At 39.1% G+C, this 22,186-nt stretch overlaps 3 protein-coding genes across 3 annotated transcripts; 2 read left to right on the plus strand and 1 right to left on the minus strand.

The window, feature by feature from the left end:
* The first annotated feature begins 222 nt into the window (after positions 1 to 222).
* Positions 223 to 6,527, plus strand: LOC140950407 (DCN1-like protein 1). Its single transcript, XM_073399630.1, has 7 exons — positions 223 to 304; positions 409 to 622; positions 1,930 to 2,098; positions 2,530 to 2,660; positions 3,535 to 3,617; positions 4,166 to 4,262; positions 4,463 to 6,527. The coding sequence occupies exons 1-7, from the start codon at positions 260 to 262 to the stop codon at positions 4,537 to 4,539; spliced, it is 816 nt and encodes a 271-aa protein (XP_073255731.1). The 5' UTR covers positions 223 to 259; the 3' UTR covers positions 4,540 to 6,527.
* Positions 6,528 to 7,397: 870 nt separating this feature from the next.
* On the minus strand, positions 7,398 to 11,731 carry LOC140949781 (RING-box protein 2-like). The gene is made up of 3 exons (XM_073398916.1): positions 11,467 to 11,731; positions 10,213 to 10,260; positions 7,398 to 8,702 (listed from the first exon to the last, which is right to left on the minus strand). The coding sequence occupies exons 1-3, from the start codon at positions 11,624 to 11,626 to the stop codon at positions 8,584 to 8,586; spliced, it is 327 nt and encodes a 108-aa protein (XP_073255017.1). The 5' UTR covers positions 11,627 to 11,731; the 3' UTR covers positions 7,398 to 8,583.
* A 167-nt stretch (positions 11,732 to 11,898) lies between these two features.
* LOC140949780 (phospholipid scramblase 2-like) lies at positions 11,899 to 19,444 on the plus strand. The gene is made up of 8 exons (XM_073398915.1): positions 11,899 to 12,172; positions 12,609 to 12,746; positions 12,868 to 12,945; positions 14,382 to 14,574; positions 15,029 to 15,140; positions 15,500 to 15,602; positions 16,687 to 16,745; positions 17,433 to 19,444. Exons 1-8 carry the CDS (start codon positions 11,968 to 11,970, stop codon positions 17,481 to 17,483), a joined length of 939 nt encoding a protein of 312 aa, XP_073255016.1. The 5' UTR covers positions 11,899 to 11,967; the 3' UTR covers positions 17,484 to 19,444.
* Positions 19,445 to 22,186: the final 2,742 nt, after the last annotated feature.

A 22,186-nucleotide genomic window follows, 5' to 3' on the forward strand; every position in this document is an offset into this window, starting at 1 on the left:
GTCATTCAATCTGATGTGTCGGATGGGGTGAGAAAAAAAAATTCAAATATTGTATAATATTCGGATAAATCATCCTTCTCTTAGAGATTAAGAACTTATTAAGTTTTTACAACAAAACAACAACAAAAGTTTTGAATTTCTCGTCATTGTGTATTACACTGTGCCTTCCCCCGCCAACCGAAGAAGAAATGCACTAGGCCTCTCCCGTAAGTAAAAATTTTGCTCATGTCTCCGAAGGGTAGGACAGCGGGCTCATCAAATGATTCGAAGGACGAGTTTTGGGTGGTTGTGTGATGTGGAGATGGTAAGAGCATTTGTTTTTATTTTATGTTGCGAAGATCGTTGTTTTCCAACGTGGTTTCGTTTAAGTAGAATTCTATTTTCTTATGTCCATGTTGGGCCTTGCAGAACCGGCTCAAGTCCTCGCAGCGTGACAAAGTGAGGCAGTTTATATCCTTCACTGAGACAAATGAGAAAACAGCCATAAACTGCCTCAGCCAAAATGACTGGAGACTGGAGGTGGCGTCAGATAGTTATTTTCAGAATCCAGAAAGATATTTCATTGATACAAAACCCCTAGTAGATAAGAAAAGGATTTCACATCTGTTTGATCGCTATAAAGGTAGGCACAATCATCATGTCATTCTTCTATCTTCCTCTTATTTTTGCTTATTTGCAAAGAACTATCAAAAATGTCTCGCCGGATTTAAGACCCTTAAACCGTGTCGTGGATATTTTTATGGGTATATTTTGCTTAATATATTAGTTTAAATGACTACAAAAACTTTTTTGTTGTAAAGCCATATGAACAGTAAGAAAATTTTATATAAGCCAGAATAGATGAAGTAAATAGTTGTCATGAGATGCTATTCTCCCTCCCCTCCCCCGGTGATTGGATACTAGTTCATTCCTTCATCACCCCCAGTCTCATGTCACCTGTACCATTCTTTAACCTGGGGAAGACATACGGTTTGGGGCAAAGTTTTTATCAGGGTATCAGGGGTGATGGTGATAGTCTCTTAGTTTTCCATTGTTTTAACCTCTTTGTTAGCAACCACTTGACACATGGTCCGACCTCTATGCTCACTAATGTACCAGTCAAGTCCAAAATTGCCCAATACCCTCCTCAGGGCATACCCAGGGCATTTGACTGGAGTTTTGCTTCGTACAGTGGGGAATTTGACCCAAAATGAGGCACTCCCAGTTAGGCATTTAACTTTCATGTCAAAATGCTAGTCAGCCAAAGGATCTCGTAATCCTTTCATTCAGCATGTGGACTGTGTTCACTGGTTTTTGCTCCTATATTCACTCTTTTGTTAGAGCATTTGGGATCCTTTGGCTACCCGTGCAGGCAAGATGGGTCCATCCTGCTTGCTCAGGATTTTCCGCATCTGTCCTGCAAGAAAGAGTTTTTTTCCTTTATTAATCAAGCTTGGTTGGATCAATATGTTGTATATTGGCCTCATTCTTTTAATTGTGTTTTCAGTGGTGGATCCAGGGGAGGGGCCCTTCCGGGGAGGGGGGGGGGCTGGTCCCCCCTTTTTTTTTTAGACCAAACTGAGGCCCAAAGGGCTGAAAAAACTTTTTCTGATACCGGGCCCCCCTTTTTGTCAGGGTCTGGATGACCGCCCCACCCTCCCCCCCCCCCCCCACCCTTATCTGAAGGTCTGGATCTGCCACTGGTTTTTACTAAAAAAAAAAAAGGACTCAGCCAATATTCAGCCATATTGACCTTACACTTGGTCAATAATGTATATATCTGGTTACTAAGAAATTGCATGCAATAAGAGCTCTCCTGTGCTTCAGTTTGCCTAAGCGTCACCTACCATAATTGACCAGCTTAATTAAATCTTCACATTTTGAGGAGTCACCTATAGGAGGTAGAACTGTTATATATACCGACCTCTTACATCTTACCATTTTCATTAGATCCCTCAGATGATGATAAAATCATGGCAGAAGGAATTGGGCGGTTCTGTGAAGACCTGAAATTAGATCCTACCAGTCTTAAAGTACTAATAATTGCTTGGAAATTCAGAGCTGCAACACAGTGTGAATTTACAAGGAAGGAATTTATTGATGGAATGGTAGATCTAGGGTAAGTCATTGCTTATTGTTAAACAGCCCATATCTTGGGAGTAGTGTTGGTTGGCTGTGTATATAAGTAACTGGAGTGGTTAAGTTTTGTTGTTGATAAGTTAAACTGAATCCATGTGAAACGATGGAACTTTTCATAAAAGCCCATTTCAAAACATATCATGATAATTCTTAAGAATGTGCTGATTCAGCCTTACCAGGGTACAATAATTCAAGTCTGACTCAAGTGCCATCCACCAGATAAATCAATGCCAGGATTAAAGTACTTAGAAAACAATTATTGTGTTATATAGTGGATAATGATTTATCCTGTGGATAGCACTATCCACCTTTTGAACAACTGGCAACTGTTTTGCATTCCAGCGTTGTACTGATTCTGCCAACCCAGCTGCAGTAAATGAATGATATACTCATGATTTTCTTGTGTTATAGGTGTGACTCTATCGACAAGCTCAGAAGTAAGCTTCCCAGTTTAGAGGCTGACCTTAGAGACAGTAGCAAATTTAAAGATTTATACCAGTTCACATTTAATTTTGCGAAAAATCCGGGCCAAAAAAGTTTAGGTAAGATGAATTTGATATTATTAATTAATTTCATTCATAATAATTATTAAAAACTCTCTCTCTGCTTGGTCATAAGAACATGTTGTGACAGTCTATGTTGTGTTATGAACAACTAGAAAAGTAAGCTTAGATGCAAGGGTGTGATATTCAAACTCATTGCAAACATATGAGCTTGGAAGTGGTGTCTTAAAGGTTAGTAGTTTGCCACATGCCATAAGCTACCCTGAGTTCCCGCTAACCGGCACCATCACACTGAAAGAATTCTGTGGAAGCAGCTTACCTTAAAGAAAAATAATACCGTAAAAGCCAAACACAGTATCGCAAGGGAGGAGAGGGCGCAAGAATCTGCAGTGATTCCCAAGCAGTAGCCGTGCTTTTGATCCCCAAAGATCAGCTAATAGCACCGCACATATAATGCAATACCCCTTAAGGCCACCCTGCAGGTCTTTTATTACTGATTGGGAAGATTGCTGATGCATTACTAAGCTCAAGGTTAACTTTGCCTAAATGATGTTTTAGGTACATTGTAATAACAATGTTTTTCACGGGGTTAACAATGAACACAGAGAATTAAGTTGTTAAGAATTTTAGGTACCAAGTACCGTTACCCTGTGAGCATAGTTTGCCTTTTCACAACATGTACAGTGCACAAATAGCAGTCTCTACTGACAAACCATCCATTCCTGCCTAGAGATGTGGATAAACTGGTTTCTAACTGGCTCTAGACTGGTTAAACTGGTTTCTAACTAGCTCCAGACTGGTTTGGTCATTGCATTATGTTTTTGTAACCTTTTTCAATTTTCTGATTAAAGATATTTGCCACTTGTCACTGGAACATTAGGAGTAGATTTGGATTTATTTGTTCTCTTCTCAGACTTGGATATGTCCATTGCATATTGGAATATAGTCCTTAATGGAAGATTTAAGTTCCTTGATATCTGGTGCGAATTCCTCATGGTAAGTTCAGGTTTTTGTTCATAATAAGTATGAGTGTAGAACTTATTTCATAACAAAGGGTGCCCACATCCCAGTACATTATTATTACTCCAATATGTATACTTAACATGTCGTTAAAGCTCTTGTAAGTCTTTTTTCCTTACTTTCTTATGGAATCTTTGACAGTGTATTATTTCTTACTAATAATTACCTCTTTCTTACTTATCATGTATTTTTTAATTCTCTTAAAGGTAATACTAAATTAATCAAGTGGACTTCAGCAAAACATTTTGTACATAGATCAGCCATACCTGAGCCTCCCCAACAGGGCTCTTCAAACCTGTCATCCCAACTCAAAGTTTTGCGCAATCCCGTAATCCCAATGGCTACATGTATTTTTTTGAGTCTTGCCCAGATTTTGCTTTAAAATCGTGAATCCCGAGCTTCAAATAAAGGAAATCCTGAAAAATCTATTGAGAACCCTCATACTCCTATCAGTCTGCTCTGTTATTCTGTAATTTTCTAAATTTGATCTTATTTTTATGTGTAGTTTAAATGTTGTTTTACAGTTCCATCATAAAAGGGCAATATCCAAAGACACCTGGAACCTTCTCTTAGATTTCAGTAACATGATTGAGGATGACATGAGTAATTATGATGAAGAAGGTGAGTTATGTCTTAAATGATTGTTAAAATAACATTATAATAATTTCAAACACAAATTATATGTGTTTTTCCACTTAACCAGTAGTCAAATCCTGTCCTTTTTTCACTGTTTTATTAATGCTGAAATCAAGGCTGATGATAGCCAAGAATTGGATTTGAAAATTATTGTTTTAACATTGTTATTTTTTCATTGTTTTCAGGGGCATGGCCTGTGTTAATAGATGAATTTGTAGAGTATGCCAAACCTAAAGTTACTGGAAAACAAACAACAGTATAACAGGACTTAAAGACTACTAATCTGCATCGCAGATGAAATCTAACCCTGGTTAGTAACGTCTGCAAAACAGCCCTGATATCCTTGTTCTGGGACCGCAATGGACTCAACAAATTACAGGAAATATGTTTAGAATTTCCCTTCTACCTGATGGGCGAAATTGACTATAATGGCTTTTTAACAGCTAATCATGGTGCATACTCAAACCTGGTCAGGGCTTGAAAAAAGCCCCATCCGGTAGTCCGGGACTGGTAGATTTTCTTACTAGGCAAGTGACTTTTAAACTTACTTGCCCAAAGGGCGAGGTTCCAGGCAAATCATCCACGAACAAAATCATTAACTAAGATGAGCGAGAAGTGACCCCAGGCAAGGGAAATGTGAGAGCTAAATACCCAAAGGACAAGCTGGAATTCAAGAGTTTTTTTTTCGAGCCGTGATGGTAAGCAGCCGGGGTCCCAGAACAAGGATTTTGGCACTGTCTGACAGATGGAGTTAACCAGAAGTTTAGTTTTGTCTGTGGTGCAGGGTATTAGACTACTAGGTGCACAGAATCACTCTGCCAGAACCTGGGTACTCTGTGATCATCCATTTTGTACATGGGAGGCAAAAAAAATTGAAAACAAGCATTTATTTATTCATATTTGCTTGCCACTTTTGCAGTTTACAGACTGAAGCCCCATTCACACCAACAAAACATGATTGTTTAATTGTAGTGTTTTAACAAAATGAAAGTTGGTAACAGAAGGCTGGATCATTGGCTGAGCTTGGCTGTGACATAACATTTGTGCTAAATCTGTAGTCAGCAAAAGACTGGAAAGCAGCTTTTGTGAAAGGACACAATATTTATTTTAAACTGTGTGTTTCACAAAGAGCTTTAAAATGTAACTATTATTATATCATGGTGTGAATGGGGCTCTAGCAAACTGGTGCATTCCTTTTTTGATAAAATAAAAGTAATCCTTATGGACCATCCTTTTACAGAACAGTGCTTCTACAGTAACTGCCTTTCCTGCCAAACTAACATCACTATAATAAATTTGCATACTTTTGTTTTACATAAAGTGAGGGTCCGAGAACTTTGTTGCCCACTTATTAGCCATAAGCTCATGATCAAGAGCTATGCCTGTGTCGTTCAAGAAAATACCCATACTCAAGAAGGTTTTATTGGTTTAATGCCCCTCCCATCCCCTCCCCTCTGGAAATTCAAGATTAGGTGCATTGAACTGACCTTTGCTTTGACGCTCAAGCTGAGTAAAACATGTGAAAGAGATTTTATTCGGTATCAAAACACCTTGAAGATGATTCAGCAAAACTGAGCTGTGCCTCTTCTTTCCAACCCAAACACTCTAAGTCTCTTGCTTTTAATATATTTTGACTTTTATATGCAATTCACTACTTGAGGAAGTTGTAGCAGCTGGCAACCTTGTTCCAAAATGGTGGTAAGTTATTCTTTCATCCTATGATAACTGGTCCCCAAAGTATTCTTTCAACATAAAAGTTTTTAATTCTGCAGATAAAAATTACCCAGAGGGCTAAATAACATAAATATCCACGGAAGAAAAGTAATTTTATTATTGTTGCGATTTTGGAACAATTTACATTTAGTTACTTCAACAAAAGTATGCAAATTTACTATAAGTGACCACATAAATTATGTTGTTGCTTAAGGCTGCATCCCTCATAGATACATGTAAGCCCTGACTGGTGAATGTGATGTTAGATGTATATAATATTGATAGCCCAAACAATATTTTCATATAAATTTTCATGTTACAGTATTGACTTGTAGATGCCACAGTGGCTGTTGCCCTTTTCAAGATACTTTTCTCTGTGTGGCTAATTCACTAGAGTTTCTCCCAACATTGTGAGCCACTGTGTAAATTTTTTAGTTTAATAAAGGGTTTAGGTAATAATAGTGTAACTACTATGACCTCTGTAACACTAGCAATCTTTCGGTATGGTGAACAGAAGTAAAGTCTCATTTTCTACCATGTCAGCTTTCTTCTTTCCTCAGTAATATACCGTAAAATTCCAAAAAAAGGCCCTTTTTGAGGGGCTTATATTCGGAGGGGCTTGCGTACGGAGGGAAATTTGCGTTTCAAAATCGATTGGGCCAGCTTGTAGTGGGGAGAAAATTTACCATTTTTGCTTTGTTTTTACTTTGTATTCAAGGGCAAATTCCAAGTACAAGCCCCCCAAGTGCGCTTATATTCGGAGGGGCGATTTTACCGAAGTTTTTTTTGCATTACAGTTTGGGGGGCTTATATTTGGAGGGGCTTGTACATGGAGGGGCTTATTTTCAGAATTTAACGGTAATCCCTTTGTACAGTGGCTCGTAGGGACAAAACACTTCCCAGAATCCAAAACATGCCCCAAATTCCAAAAGCACTTCCCGGAATCCAAAAAATGCCCCAGATTCAAAACACATCCCAGAATTCAAAAGCACCCCCCAGAATCTAAAAATACTTCCCAGAAACCAAATTCTAGTACATGGTTTGGATTGCGGGGTGTGTTATGTCCCCACAAGTCACCATACTTTTGGCTTGTGACACAAGATCACAAACTGCAAGTCAGAACCGTATGTAGCAGGTGCTCCAAAGGTCACCCTTGCAAGCCTTTTCTCTTCTACATGGCCTGTAAGACCGACATTAAAGTGACAAGACAAGGAAAAATTGCTTAGTTTACTTGAAAGAGTCGTGGTTATGGGGTCTTAGCTTTCCCTCCTTCTCTTCCGTTTTTTAATCCCCACTCTTTATTCTGTAGCCCTCACCACTAATCTGATTACTTACTGTCAAGTTAGCCGGCCATGCTTTTTTCAGATCAGATTAAACCCCCTCCATAATAAGGCATTCAGGTAAAGCATTTTGTACATAAATTTTATTACTTTCTTTACTACAGATGAGTAAACTGATTTATTAATAATACTTCAAAGTCAATTAAGGTCCCTTTAAATAGCCTGCTTACTATACAGAATCTCTACTACTGGTGTAGTGCACATTAATTTAAGTAAATTCTCTCTGCGAAAACTTTAAAATGTATTTATGTCCAAGAGAATGTACTCCCAGTGGCTTTACTGGTAACAGTTTATCATTAAGAAAAAGTTTCACTGTACAACCAGGGCTGTCACTAAAGGCACGGGATTTCCTTCTACACCTCTGGGCATGCACCTGTAGGTTACTTTCTCAGAAAACCAAGGAAGAATAGAACAAAAACAACACTTCCTTGCTGTTCAATTTCCCCCAACCAGGCAACTTGAAATCTTAGTGACAGCCACATTTACAGTGCAACTACTCTAACTGGGGCCTCTTACACAAAGTTGACCAATCAGATTACAGGAAAATAAAAATACATTCTAAGAAAGTTGGTTGTGGGCCAATCACCAGCTCATAAAAAAATAATAAGTTACTCAAAGCACAAAATTTAGATATTGATAGCAAACATTTTTCAAGAAAGCAAAATGCTTCACCAGACAATGTTTTTCCATTCAAAACTTTACATACAACACCCAGGAGACATATTTGTTTGACACAAGCTGTTATTTTGCCATCTACCAGCAATGTCTTTGTTGCTATTGCCTCGCTTTGCAATATCACAACCTCAAGTCAAACATTTTTAAAACTAACATTTACGTTTTTTTGCCTGCATCATTCACTCTAATGGACCTCGCAGGAAACACAAGCTTGCTTCAGCGGGTTCAAAATGTCACATCTGTAGGCTGTAACTGGTTGATTTTGACCCATGTTGTTTATTTTGATTATGATTGACAACTAACTTTCTCGGAATGTATTGTTATTTTCCTTTAATCCGTAGTAGTAGTAGTCACACTGTATAAGTACTGGGACTAAGAACAGTGTCTTTTAGCGATTGTCAGTTGTTAAGTGAGGTCTTCATGGAAAGAAAATCATCTGCCATTAATGCAACTCTCCTGTAATATACCTCCTAACTTGCAGCAGACAACTGCACTGCAATCGTCTATCCATTGTTCACATTCACTAAGAATTTGAGTGCAAATCCAATGGCTTTTATGACAGTTTTGCTGATAAGATATCAACGGCCAATCCTTTGTACGACCCACTCCTGCTGACACAATGGACATCTGTTGTTTTGCACGACCCACAATTGCATACAGCAGTTATGGAATGAGTGATTGCATTCTCCCCACACAACTGAAATGGACAAACAGAATAGTTAGAAGTCTATTTAACTTGCTGAGGAGCATTGAGGGGGGAGGGTGGGGGGGAGGTTGATAAATTTTTTAAGAGTGAGTACTGTCAACCCTTTCATTTCTACTGGTGGCCAAAGAAAAAAAAACACAAAAATGGCTGATTTCTTTTTGTAGAATCCTAAGAAATGAAAAGTACCATTCAAAAGTTCTGTCAAGTAGGTTTTATTTGAATAGTAACAAGTTACATAGGATTTCATCCAAAGAACTCATTTTGCCTTCCTCTTAGAAACTTATTTTAACCCTCCCCTGGTGGCTTGGGCTAAAATGAGTCTGAATCAGGCCCAAAACATAATTATGCCATGAACACAAACTCTATTGTTTTCATATTATTGAATGATGTCAATATTCTTGTCCCATTATTCAAAAATTATTGGATTATTGACAATATTATTATATTACAAAACAGAAGTAAAGGCAGTTCTGTTTTGAGACAGAAATTTTTGGAAACATTTTGAGTCGAACACCTGGGAACACTTTTGCATAGCTGCATAGCTTACAGTTTTATTAGTGAAACACAATAAGTGGCAAAGCTGCAAGAGGATTTTTGGGAAGAGGCTATTTTCTTGTGGCTATACCTCTCATTTATGTACCCACCTACAATACAGCCAGCTAAACAGGCCACTTTTTTTGCAAACTGATAAGACTGAAAACAATCAATTTTTTCCCAGTCATTCAAATTCTGTGTTAGTCAAGAGAAAAAGGCACAGATGCTTTAAGTTTGAAAATGAAGAGTGAGACGGGAGAGGCACTTTATGCTAGAAATTAATGCCAGCACTTTGTGCCTTGCAAGCAGGAATATTTTTGACTGTAAAAATAACTATTTTCCTGTCTCATCAATCGTACACCTCCTACGTATCACGGTCAATCACCAACAAAGTCATTTGACAGGGTATATTTAAGGTACCATAATACCCTGAAGTCAATTTGAACCAAAAATCCTGCCTTGGGAACCCCGAGGGGTGTGTGTGTGTGTGGGGGGGGGGGTTACTCCCATATATAAGTCATATGAGTATGTGCCGCCCCTAAGGGTACGGTCTTTGCACCTTTCTGGTCTGAAAATGGGTATACATTTTGCCTATTTTGGTCTGGAATCAGGTATGGCTTTCGAGGGAACTACATCAGTGTATGAATATATTTGTTGTTTCAATTCCAATGAATAAGAAAGAAAGAGAAATATGTGAATTTGAAATGCATTAATAAGAAATCTTTTTGTTTAGGTCCTAATCTAAGTAATGGTGACATAATTTCTGCCTAGAGGTCAGGTTTAAAACGGGTATGGATTTTAGACACCAGGTCTGAAAATGGGTGTGAGAAACGACATTTTTTGGTGTGAAATAGGGTTGGAGAACTGGGTGGCACACCCCCACCAAGAATCCCCAGGAGTACCCCCCTCCTCCAGGCTTGGGGGATTATTAATACAAGGTTACTTTCTGGAGCAACACATTACATACCAACACATTCCTCTTGTTTGTTGTCTGATTGACATCGAAGACAAGCATCTATGCAAAATAAACAGGGAGTTGTTATTTAGTTCCAGAAAAAAATTGATGGCATGGAGGAAAGATAAGCTTAATGTGCCTTTGAAACTTATTGCTATTGATATGAAACTAAGAATAATTTAAGATGAGAAACTAACATGCGTGTACAACTATACAAGGGGCTGTGAAGGAAGCAAACCTCACAATCAACCAACGATAAGAGGTCAGCTGTTTTACCTTTGTCATTTACTTGTTACTAATTTATTAAACTCAACTTCAACAAGTCCAACAAGACATTGAGGGAAGTTTAATAGCCTTATATGAGGTAAAAAGCTCTGAACAACAAAATATTTAACAATTATTCCTCGAGCCTGAATGGGCTCTGAGTCAATAGCCGGCCTCATGGGCTATTGACTCAGAGGCCATAAGGGCAAGAGGAAAATTGTTTTAGTAAAATCCAACTAGTTGGTCAAAAAGGTTGAGAATAAAAAACTTTTAGCTAGTTAAAGCTAGACTTTAATCCTTCTTTGCCGCCAAAAAGCGCGCACTTTTCGCTACTAGTGGGCTATAACATATAGCCTAATAGTAGCTCAACCAATGAGAATGCAGCATTGATAATAGACCACTAGCTAGATTTTACTCAAGAAGAATACTTCGACCTGGGCAAAGGGAACTTATTAATAATAGAATATAACAAAAAAAGTTGAGTTTTTAAAGAAACTCATAAGGAATTAACCCATTATGGGTTTCTGGTTTTTAATAAGAAGACTATAAATTCGGCAGGAACCAATGTGACATAATTTTAATAAGCTTAAGCATGTACGCCAAGCTTTTCATGGTCAGTCAGTCACGTTTCAGATTGTTGGGTGATAAAGGGCAGTTCGCTCCCACAGATGCATGCCGGAAATACAATAAAAATTGCCCAGTTAACAGGGAAATTTTACGACAGCACTGTGTCTTTAACTGCTACTTGATATAATATTTATTATCATAGCAGCTGAAAACACTTTTTTGTTCACTTTCATTTTTTTATATTAAGCTTTAACAATTCCCAAAAAGCGTTTCCAAAACTTTTTGGAGGGGATCCCCATTCATAGACCACCGCTCTAACATAAAAATATGATTCATTTCACCTATTTCAATTCATAAAAAACAAGCTTAAGCTCAAATTTTAAATTTTAACAAACGGAAAAACTTCAGTGATTTTAATCTTTTTGCATTGCTTACCCATGACTTGTACTCGACAAATAGCACATGTATCACACTCTACATCCCAAGACCACATGGCTACAGCATTCCACTTTTTAAGTGTGAACATTTTCTGTCCTCCTTGGTCTTTAGATGGGGTGCTTTCTTCCATCACAACGTCTTGTTCCCCGGCCGCCATTTTGACCAAAGAGCCACACTTGACAACGGCAAAAAAATCCCCACTATACCCTGTACGGGGTAATGCTTAAAATCCCATCAAGTCACGAAAACTTCTTTTTTTCAAAGAAGTGAATCCCTCAGTATAATTTCGATTAATAACTAAAATTTTTAGGGCCTTGAGTGATTTCAAGACAATATTAGTGCTTTGCAATTTCAAACACTTAGAAAATAGGCTTAGAAAGCATTTATCAATCAAAGGGCACGTACCTACTTACTAGGGGTAGGAGAGTAATTTTGTTTTTCATAGCGAGGCACAAACACCTGAGAACCAGAAGCCGTTTCCTCGTTGTGAAGCGAAACATGGCACAGCCTCAAGGGTATGGTTATCCTCCTCCTGTAGAAAATAACGCTCAGTATCCTCCTCCTCAACAGCCTTACGGTGGATATCCACCACCGCAGGCCGGTTATCCACCGCCTCACGCAGGATATCCACCAAATCAACAGCCTGGCGTAGGATTTGCTCCGGCTCAACCTGGGTATGGTGCTCCCGTCAGCCAACAACCTGGTAAATATTTGATTATTTTTCGCAGTTTTTGAGTCCTTACTCCCCTTTGATTTCTAATATACTCCCTTTTAATTAAAATATTTCGGTCTGGCTGCTACCAGAAAAATCGTGTTGATAAAATCGCACAATCGGTTATGTTGTTATTTCAAACTTAAGCTTACTTCGGATTTCCGCTTCTTTACGAAAGCATTTCATTCGAATCCCTTTCGCGTATTTTTTTAAAAATTTAGCTCAGTGCTTAAACCCTGCTACAAAACTGATGTTCGGTGTTTTATCATTCATTTTTATTAAACGTTGCTATAATATGGAGGTTTAAAAAATGTGACAGACCATGTGTTTTCGATCGGATCGATCTTTGTCCATGTTTGTTTTTACTCGCTTGGACAGAACAGATGTTTACTATGCTCAAAATCTCAAAATTTTCTTTCCTGATTAGGTTACCCTGCTCCCGGTGGCCAGGGACAAATTAATTGGATGCAAGCTCCACCAGTTCCAGAAAACTGCCCCCCAGGGTTGGAGTATCTCACGCAAATAGACCAACTTTTGATAAAACAGCAGGTTGAGCTGCTCGAAGGTATACGTGTCTACATGATTACTGTTTCAAGTGGTTACGTCACTTTCTTAAGATTTCAGTTCCTAACAAAAAATTTAAACTTATTCTTTCACGGCTTTACCTTTGACCTTTTTTTTGGCAGCATTCACTGGCTTTGAAACGAACAATAAGTACAAGATTTTAAACAGCATGGGCCAACAAGTTTTCTTCGCGGCAGAGGGTGAGTAATTTCTCAAATTTGCATTCGTTGCTTGCTGATAAATATAAGCTTAAGCTTAGATTGAAATTTTCTGACAAGATTGTCAAGTACTGTGACATACGTGACTAAAATTTGTTGAACTGGCCATTATTTTGCCGGACTTTATAAGTGCTTGGAAGGTAATAAGTGTCTATTATGACATTACAATGCAGTTATGCGTGATATTAACACCCCTCGTAATTGGGTGGTTTAGCTCTATTTGCGCTTTCAAAAAATAAATTAAAACGGCTCGGCTAATACATAGTGTATTGTACAGATAAACACACTCTCTTTTATCAGAAGCCAATTAGCTCTTGCTTCTATCTGTCTTAGTTTTATAAAGAAACTCATCAGCCTCATAATTTTAATATTTTTAAAACCTTAAACGTGATATGCCATAACTTTGGACTAATAAAGCCTGTTTACGTGACGTCACGGTGGCCATTTGGTGTTCCAAAACAATGAAATGGCAGTCATGCTGGCATACCAAGAAATTCCTAAGGGACTTAAACTCTTTTCTCATGTAAACACTTTCTTTTGTTCCAATAAATTTGCATAAATGCTGGCCATGGACAGAGTGAATAGTCTATATTGGACTTCTGTCCTCAGATGTTCAAAGTTTGCATAATGTTTTCCACTTAATAATTTGCTTGCTATGTAGTGGATAAGCCCAGGAAGAGGTGGGAGGTACATGCACCCATATATGGGCTATGCAGGCACATGTCTATGTGCTGCTCAATAAGGCATGCTAATTTTCCCTCACCCGACTCTGAAATAGGGTATATTAGTCACCCTTTATCTCTGGAACAGGTGTATATATATTTTTTTCTTCAGTTTGTCTCTGGAATGGGGTCAATTTCAACCCAGAAACAGGATTCCTAATGGAACAAGGGAACATGGGAGCAAGGATGGCGCAGCGTTAAGAGCAATATTTCGCCTTCCACCAATGTGGCCCGGGTTCAAATCCTGGCATCTATGCCATATGTGGGTTGAGTTTGTGAACGTTGTTGCAGGTTCCTTCCTTTGCTCTGAAAGGTTTTTCTCTGGGTACTCTTGTTTTCCCCTCTCCTTGAAAACAGACATTTCCAAATTCCAATTCAACCAGGAATCAGGTGAACGAAGAACCACTATGTGGATGTGCTACCTCCAAATCGTTATTTATTTATTTTATTTATTTATTTGGGTCACAAATTCATCTCCTTTTTTCTAGTAGACGTCCAAAGTCTAAAAGACTCAAAGGCACACTGACCTGCATAGTAAATTTAAGGGATAAGTATGAGGGAAAGTCCTATTGCATTACTGTTAGATAGACTGAGATTTATCTAGTGGATATGTAGCACTATCTATCTTTTGAGCACCTAAAGCCTGATCAATAATCCATTTGCCTATGCTTAACTCCTTTTTGTATAATTTATTAGACACTGATTGTTGTACTCGACAATGCTGTGGCCCTTCCAGACCATTTGAGATGAAGATCTTAGACAACTTACAGCGTGAAGTCATTCATTTATCTCGACCTCTCCGATGCTCATCTTGTTGGTTTCCCTGTTGCTTGCAAGAGATTGAAATACAGTCACCACCTGGGACAGTTCTTGGCTATTGCTCTCAATCGTGAGAAAAGTCCTTGTTTAGTACTCTGACTAGGGCACAAAAATCTCCATTGCCCAACTCGAGGGCAGCTATTTTAATTTTGGGGGACAAGCAAAAAAAGTGGCTTGCCAAGCTTTTGCACCCATGAAACAAAAAACAGTGCTTGCGTACTTTTAAACAGACAAAATATTAAACGAACGTGTGTTCACCAGCATTTTGTGTCAAAGATTCATCTTTTTATGTTGATAATTAGGATTGTAAAATAACACTAATTAGTTTTTTCATTTAATACTTTGAATGCCATACATCAATTAGTTGCACAGTCTGCATACAATAACATATTGCTTTGCTGAATAATATATTCTATGTGTGATGAAAATGTAATTTAAAGATATATAGTTGACTTAAGGCAGGTAAAAAATAAATGGAAAGATTTTTCTGATTATAATCAGCTTTTCCCCTATGATCTTTTCAGGTGGTCGATATGCATTCCAAAGTTTGAAATTCAGAATGCCGCAAGAGAGACTGTCTTGAAGATTGAAGGGCCTTTCTGCCAGTGTAATATCTGTGGAGATGTTGAATTCCATGTAAGGATTATATTTTCCCACCCATTAACTCTTCCATGCATATGTTACTAGTAGGGAACACACTGAGCTGGCTGGAATAGTTCTGATCAGCAGTGGAATTGTTCCTTTTAAGAATGTACTGGTCTGGATGGCTATAATTCTGACCAATGGAGAACACTTAAAGAGTTGCGTCATTCAGTCTTTTTAATTCCTAGAATTCAATAATGAGATATTATGAGAATCATTAATCTCCCTTCTAATTAATACAACAGGACATAATGTTGTCATGTATAATTGACCCACAGAACAGTGTACACTTAGTGTATGAGTGTTTCAATCATTCGAATTTCTACTTCATCATGTGTTTTGGTTTGTCTTAGGTTCTGTCAGCCGACGGCCAAAACCAAGTAGGCAAGATTTCAAAACAGTGGAGTGGACTTGTTAAGGAGGCATTTACTGATACAGATAATTTTGGAATCACATGTAAGTCAAGACCTTGCTAGAAAACAGACAAACAAATTAGTTATTCTTCTTTCCAGGATGAAAGGCCATAATATAAATATACACAGTGAGCCGTCTTTTAGAAAGTGCGGTAAGTACAGTGGGGGATCCAGGGCGCCTGCCCCCCCCCTCTCCCCTTATTTTTGGACCAAATTGAGGGCCAAAGGGGCAAAAAAAAAATTCTGGGGAGACTGCCCCCGCCCCCCCTTATCTAAGGGTCTGGATGACTGCCTGCCCCCCTTATCCCAAGGTCTGGATCCGGCACTGAAGTAAGAGGAAAATGGCCTTTTAACCTTTTAGAAGAAGGGGCGGGGGGGGGGGGGGGGGGGTCACTCAACAAAGTTTTATATGAGGAGACTCTGCCCAGACCAACCCCTTACCCTTTTATATACCATTAATATACCTTCTATTAACTAATGGTGCCATAAAAAGGTGGTACCCCTTTCGGGCGGAGCCCTCCTGTATAGGCCATTGTAGTGAGTACCATCCTGGGATTAACATAGCTGTCTAAGGCTGCAACCCTGTTCAGTTGAAGCTTTTTCAGTGTCATCTGGATTTTTTTCATCTAGTATTATTCCTGCTGCTCTTTGTTGTTAGTTAAGTACATGTATTAAATTTTATTTTCCTTGACTTTTGGAGTTAGATGGTAATGTACAATAATGACTGAAAAAAAGGAAACTCAATAATAACTGACCAACAAATGAATGCACATTGTTTTTAATTATTTCTTGATTAGATACCTCAGATATCCTCTGTTGATGCCTATGTCAGCATTTTCACCCATGCATGGTCCTTCTTTTAATATTGTTGCTGTTACTTTTAAAATGTCAAGTACTGCATGTTACCTGTTTCTCTTTACTCTGTTACAATAATGCTCTATATAATCTGTAGTATCAAGTGTAAGTGACTGTACAGACTGTAAATGGACTGTCTTTCTTTCAGTTATCTGTAGTGATCAATGGCCCTTAGTTTAGAGAGTTACACTGGGAAACATATGAAACCAAAATAATGTGGCAATATTAACTAAGCATAATAATGTTGTCTGTGTATTTCTTATTGTGTTTAGTCCCCATGGATCTTGATGTCAAGATAAAAGGAGTTATGCTTGGGGCATGTTTCCTCATTGTAAGTACAAACACTTGAATGAAACTTCTGTATCATCTGCTACATGCAATGTCCCTTGGTTATGAGTTTTGTTTTCCTAAGTTTTATCTCTGCGGACTCAGAAGACAAAAGTAGACTTTTTGTCGCAACTTTTTCCAGATTAAACACCCCTTGCAGACTTTTCTAAACTTAAGTATATTCACAGAGGTAGATGGATTTCTTTACTTACAAAATGCCCAACAGTCTCTTATTTTTCATTTGAGTCTGGCACAGTAGATCAAGAGCACTGGTGAAGTTGCAAGGAACAAGGGCGAAAGCTTGAGCAAAGAAAAAAGCGAAGAAAAAACTTTTCTTCTCCCCACCCCCAATCTCCCCTCTTTTTTACCATTAATTTTCATTATTCTACTTTTTTGCTCGCTGGACGATGCTCTGAGGAAAGAAGGACGACTGCTCACACTCTACATATTCCAGACACTTTTTATTGCTGATCTTGATTATATTTTAATAAGTAGATTTCAGATGATAATGACATTCATTGAACAGTAATGACTTTTTATTATGCCTTTATTGTCTTAAGAAGCTTTATGACTTGCCTGTGATATCTAATATTGGCAGCTTAACAGACTAATTGATCTCATCCCCAATGCAATGTCAGTCTGCATGCAGTTCCATTTTAAGCTTTTTAACTTTTTGTTTTCTTTTTTTCAGGATTTCATGTTCTTTGAACAAACTCAAGGCCACGACAATGACCGCTTTTAACTTAATAGTGTGTTATCCTCACCAGTCATACTAAAATGGTATCAGGCTGATTTGGCAACAGAACGGGAACGTCAGTTGATGAAAGTGCATGCAAATCAAACAACAGTCTTGACCTGTGGCAGGGCAGCAAATTTGGCAAGGGAAGTCGCATTCAGTCCTGTCCGCGCGCTTTCCTGTCGTCGACTGACGTTCCCGTTCTGTTGCTAAATCAGTCTAATTTTTAGACAGTCAAGTCAATTTTCTCCTACATGGAACACCATTGGGACTGGTACCAAGTGTTGGCCTTAAAAAGGTGTCCTTTTAATTGTCAAAGTAACTACCAAGTGTCAAACTGAGGGGGAGAGGGTATGAGTCTGTGTATTCTTGTTGAATATTGGTTCAATATTGGCGATATGCATGATGACGTCTTTTGACTGCTACTACCACAATCCTTCAGGGTTTCGCTTTTTCGAAACTAGGCAACATGAGCATAAGATGACGGTGAAATCGCGTTGTTTGCGTTCCACCGTTTATTTTTCAGTTGGTGGTGACTTTTCTTGGAGTTGAATTCTCATGCACCAAGTTCAGGAAAAAGCATACAGTTGTGTTGTGTTTGCATTGGGTCCATAAAACGTGAAACTAGGAACTCTCTAGGGTGAAAATTGTTGGTTTGCTTTATAATACTAAAACTGTTGCTTCCTTGACGGTTACTGAGACAAGCAACAAGTCGACCTCTCATAAGTTCTTAAAAGCGAAAGAAGTAAGCTTCAATGTGATCGCGCAGCGATCGAGGGAGCGATTAAGTCCCGGCATAATGAAATAAAGGACTTTTAGAAACAAGTTAAAGTTTATCATGCCCTCGCCGTCATCTTTGCTGAATCTCCCTAATGACTGAAGAACGGCATTGTGTAACTCCAAGATGTCCTTTAGGAGAGAATTGACTGCACCTTTATCTTGCGTGTTTATCTCATAGACTTTATACCCGCCATCTTTGCACGCGCCAAAGGATTCATCGAATCACAGCAATGTCAGGAGGTCTCTCAGGGGTTGCCAACTAAACTGATAAAAATCCTATGAATCCCTACATGCTTGCAAAGATGGCCGACATTGTGAATGAGGTCTATCTATCGTCGTAACAGGAAATATTTTAGATTTGTTTTACGTGTGTATATTATGTCAGCTATATCGGACTGTTATTTTGTTATTGTAAGACAGTAACGTAAAAATGCGCGCTGGGCGATTGTGGATTCATCATACTGAGGAGATCCAGGGTCAGCTAATTGGAACTATCCTTGCATGACAGGCGTTGTTTTTTCGCATTTTTCAGGCGAGCGAAGGCAAGCGAGGGGCGCAGGACGCGTCTTCCTTTTGTCGCGCGCGTCTGACCCTCCTCGTTCGCTTCGTGCTTGCCTTCGTTCGCCTGAAAAAAGGGAAAAAATTTACTCCAGTTTTAATATGCGGGCTAATTATAACAGGACACTATATCTATGAAACGTTGTAGCAGTTTTGTAATTTCAGAGTTGAAATTTTAAGTCAACGCGGAAACTTTGCGCCAATATATTGGCTAATTTATCACCCATGATAATAATAGTAGAAATTGTAGCAAAAATCTTGAAGAATTTGCGTGCGTTTATGTTTTTGCTTTTGAATATCTCGCCTCGATGAAATGCCCCTACTGATCCTGGGTTTCCGAGGATGATATGAACTTTGCGCAGAAAAGAAATTATTAACCCGCCCTGACGGAAGGAAATAATATATAAAATGTCAGTTTTATTCAAAGTGTACGTTCCAACCTTAATATGAAAAATTTTATCAATTTGCTTTTATATCACTGGGAGCTTAATGATTATTTTATATTTAAAAAATGACCAACTACCACTGTAATGAGTCAGCCTCTTTGAGAGACTTCTTATCACCTCTCTTAAGTGTCTCGTGTCGTGCAGTTGTTGTAAAAGTAGCAATAAAAGTACTACTTTAATCTGTCTCTTAATCGCTTTTCTTTTTGCGTGTCACCTGGGCCTATCTAAGGTCATCCTCTCTTGTTTCTCCGTTTAGCGTCGTCCGACCGACCCAAATTTTTGGCATTTAAAAAGTAACGACGTTGTTAACCATTTTTCACTTGAAATAATTCTTTTAATCTGAAAAATGAGCATAGTAACAGAAAAACAGGAACATTTTTTACAGTATATTGTGCATTTTGTTAATCCAAATATGTGAATGTTAACTTTGACCGATGTCCTGGGGTACCAGGGCCTCCCATTCGGAGACTTCTTGTTATTTTTTATTTATTTATTTATTTTTTCAATGCGACCGACTGACCAAATATCAGGAAACGCATTCGACGCTGAACGAAAAAAAAATGGGGATGGCCTAACCATACAAGGATACTGAATTCGAGTCTTCCCAAGACCGGAAGACCTTAGCCTGCGAGCAAGCTCTCCGGGGCGCTCTGGCGGCAGGGCGGGAAAAGGAAGGAGAGCTTACAACTACGTTTCTGGACTTTGAATTCCACCTCCAATTCCCCTGTAGCTCCCCGTCCACTGAGCTGTCAGATTTCCACCAATCAACGCAGAAACGAGCGCCGATGTAAACAGACACTGAAAAAACACGTGGCAAGGGTAATGACGTCATTATTAATGTCATCTCTGCCAATTAGCACTTTGCATCGACTTTTTCGATGCTGATATTCAACTTCCAGAGACGTAGTTGTAGGCTCTCCTTCCTCTTCCAGAGTGCCCCGGAGAGTTTGCTCGCAGGCTAGGAAGACCTTGCTTTTAAAATCCACGTCAATAAACATTTTTTATTAATGCTGAGACCGACATTTCACGCTACTCCTGAGAAAATTTGTGCTCCAGGCTTAAATGAAGCTCTAAGAGCTGAGTTTCTGCGATTTCGAAACAACACTGTCCTGCAAAATGCAAAGAGATCTAAAACCTTCAAACGGATGTGTGTCTTACGAGACGTCGTCACTCTCTCTCCCCTTCTCCCTTCTACTTCCGCAGTATGTGGGTTCCTCGCCCTTCTCTTGGCCAATCTAAAAAAGCAGTTGGAGGGACAAAAACTTCCTTCTCCCGGTATGAATTCATAGAAACGTTTGGTGAAAACCGGTGTTTCACCATTCTCCTCTCCACCTCAGAGTCACGCGGCTGTTTTTTGAATGATCTGACAATGCAAGTGGGGACGATGGACCTTCCCGTCCCAAGCCAGCGTCTTCGTTTTGCTAGAGGTACCAGATTGATCCAAAGATGCTCGGAACGTGTACCTAGTAGCTAAAAAGTAAGGCTGCCCCGATCCATTCTTGATCCCTTTCTCGTACCTAGAGCTGGGATACTTTTGGCCAGCGAAACGGAGGAGCTTTGGCTACTTCCAGGATATAACGCGCAAGCCCGTTTGCGAGATCCGTGGCGCTGGCCAATGGGATCGTAGCTCTGGGACGAGAATATATAGTGGTTATCAGGGGCGTTCCTGGCTAGTTTTTACAAGTAAGCCAGGTGGCACAAGTTAAAACAAGAAAAGGTTAAATAAAGCATAATACGCAAAGACATCGCGTTATTGTCATTATGTAGCTGATCACATTTTTTGAAGTTAGTGCTACATTTAACAATACTTTAAAGTTTTAATCCGCACGCTAGCTTTATACACTTAAATGAATTGGCTAGGGTTTAGTGCTGTTCAGTGTTGAACGAAATAGTTACGAGATGGAAAATTTAAACGTTAAAACAAGATACCGTATTTATTCGAATAAGCGCCCAACCTCGAATTAGCGCCCACCTCGAATAAGCGCCCATCCTAAAGGCAGAAAAAGTTAATAAGCGCCCAGCCTCGCATAAGCGCCCACCCCTCCTCCTCCCAATCAGACTCAAATAAGCGCTCACCCCCAACCCACCCACTTAAGTGAATAACTTATAAGAGACTTCCCCGAGGACGGAGTTTTCTTCAGAGTATTTTACAGAAACCTTGCTTTGTTACTTCTTCGCGTTTTGTTATTATTATTTATTGTTTTGTTGCAAAATAAACATACTTCACTTGCTGAAAATGGTGAAAATTTAATAAGCGCCCAGCTTCGAATAAGCGCCCACCTCGAATAAGCGCCCACTCTCAAGGTCCAAAAATTTAATAAGCGCCCAGGGCGGTTAATCGAATAGATGCGGTAAGAGTGATAACATGCAGGTCAATGCCAACGTTACGTCTCAGTTATACGATGTAAATGTTCAAAATTCGAATGCCAATCGAGGCACTTTCTTGGCCCAAAACTCTTAGACGACTTTGTCGGTGTCGATGATCCAATCTCTGTAAGTGTGCAGGAGAGCGAGACCAGACAGCCTCTCTGCTCCCATGGCAGACCGCATATCGGTCTTCACCCTCCGCATAGCACTAAATGAACGCTCCGGAATGTCAAAAAGGACTCCAGTTGTCCCTAGCTCTTTGCTCAACCTCGTTCCCAGGTTTTCTCTCCAACTCGTCGCTCTGTAGGGACGCGTACGAGAGAACCCTGGGAACGAGGTTGCTCTTTGCTGACTTTTTCAACGGACTTCATTTGTCACTCTTTAGAGAACCTGTTGAAATTTTCTCAGAGAGATTACCCTCGGGCTTATATAGAGTTTTGACAAAATTTAAATTCAAAAAAGAAAAAAAACTTTTAAGCTAGTGCTTACTTGGTTTACAGGCAGGTACGCCCCTGGTTATTGTTTTCAAAGAAAGCCCAGTTCTGGTCTATTTTTGGG

Source organism: Porites lutea, chromosome 10, assembly GCF_958299795.1.
Source record: "Porites lutea chromosome 10, jaPorLute2.1, whole genome shotgun sequence".
Lineage (NCBI taxonomy): Eukaryota > Metazoa > Cnidaria > Anthozoa > Scleractinia > Poritidae > Porites > Porites lutea.

Bases quoted from the DNA above. Each gene is read 5' to 3' on its own strand.
- LOC140950407 (XM_073399630.1), top strand. From the start codon at position 260: ATGATTCGAAGGACGAGTTTTGGGTGGTTGTGTGATGTGGAGATG. The intron at 2,099-2,529 runs GTAAGTCATTGC...CTTGTGTTATAG, and splicing joins GATGGAATGGTAGATCTAGG to GTGTGACTCTATCGACAAGC. The intron at 4,263-4,462 runs GTGAGTTATGTC...CATTGTTTTCAG, and splicing joins GAGTAATTATGATGAAGAAG to GGGCATGGCCTGTGTTAATA.
- LOC140949781 (XM_073398916.1), bottom strand. From the start codon at position 11,626: ATGGCGGCCGGGGAACAAGACGTTGTGATGGAAGAAAGCACCCCATCT. The intron at 10,261-11,466 runs GTAAGCAATGCA...TATTTTGCATAG, and splicing joins TTGTCGAGTACAAGTCATGG to ATGCTTGTCTTCGATGTCAA. The intron at 8,703-10,212 runs GTATGTAATGTG...TGTCCATTTCAG, and splicing joins CAAACAAGAGGAATGTGTTG to TTGTGTGGGGAGAATGCAAT.
- LOC140949780 (XM_073398915.1), top strand. From the start codon at position 11,968: ATGGCACAGCCTCAAGGGTATGGTTATCCTCCTCCTGTAGAAAATAAC. The intron at 12,173-12,608 runs GTAAATATTTGA...TTTCCTGATTAG, and splicing joins TCCCGTCAGCCAACAACCTG to GTTACCCTGCTCCCGGTGGC. The intron at 15,141-15,499 runs GTAAGGATTATA...GGTTTGTCTTAG, and splicing joins GTGGAGATGTTGAATTCCAT to GTTCTGTCAGCCGACGGCCA.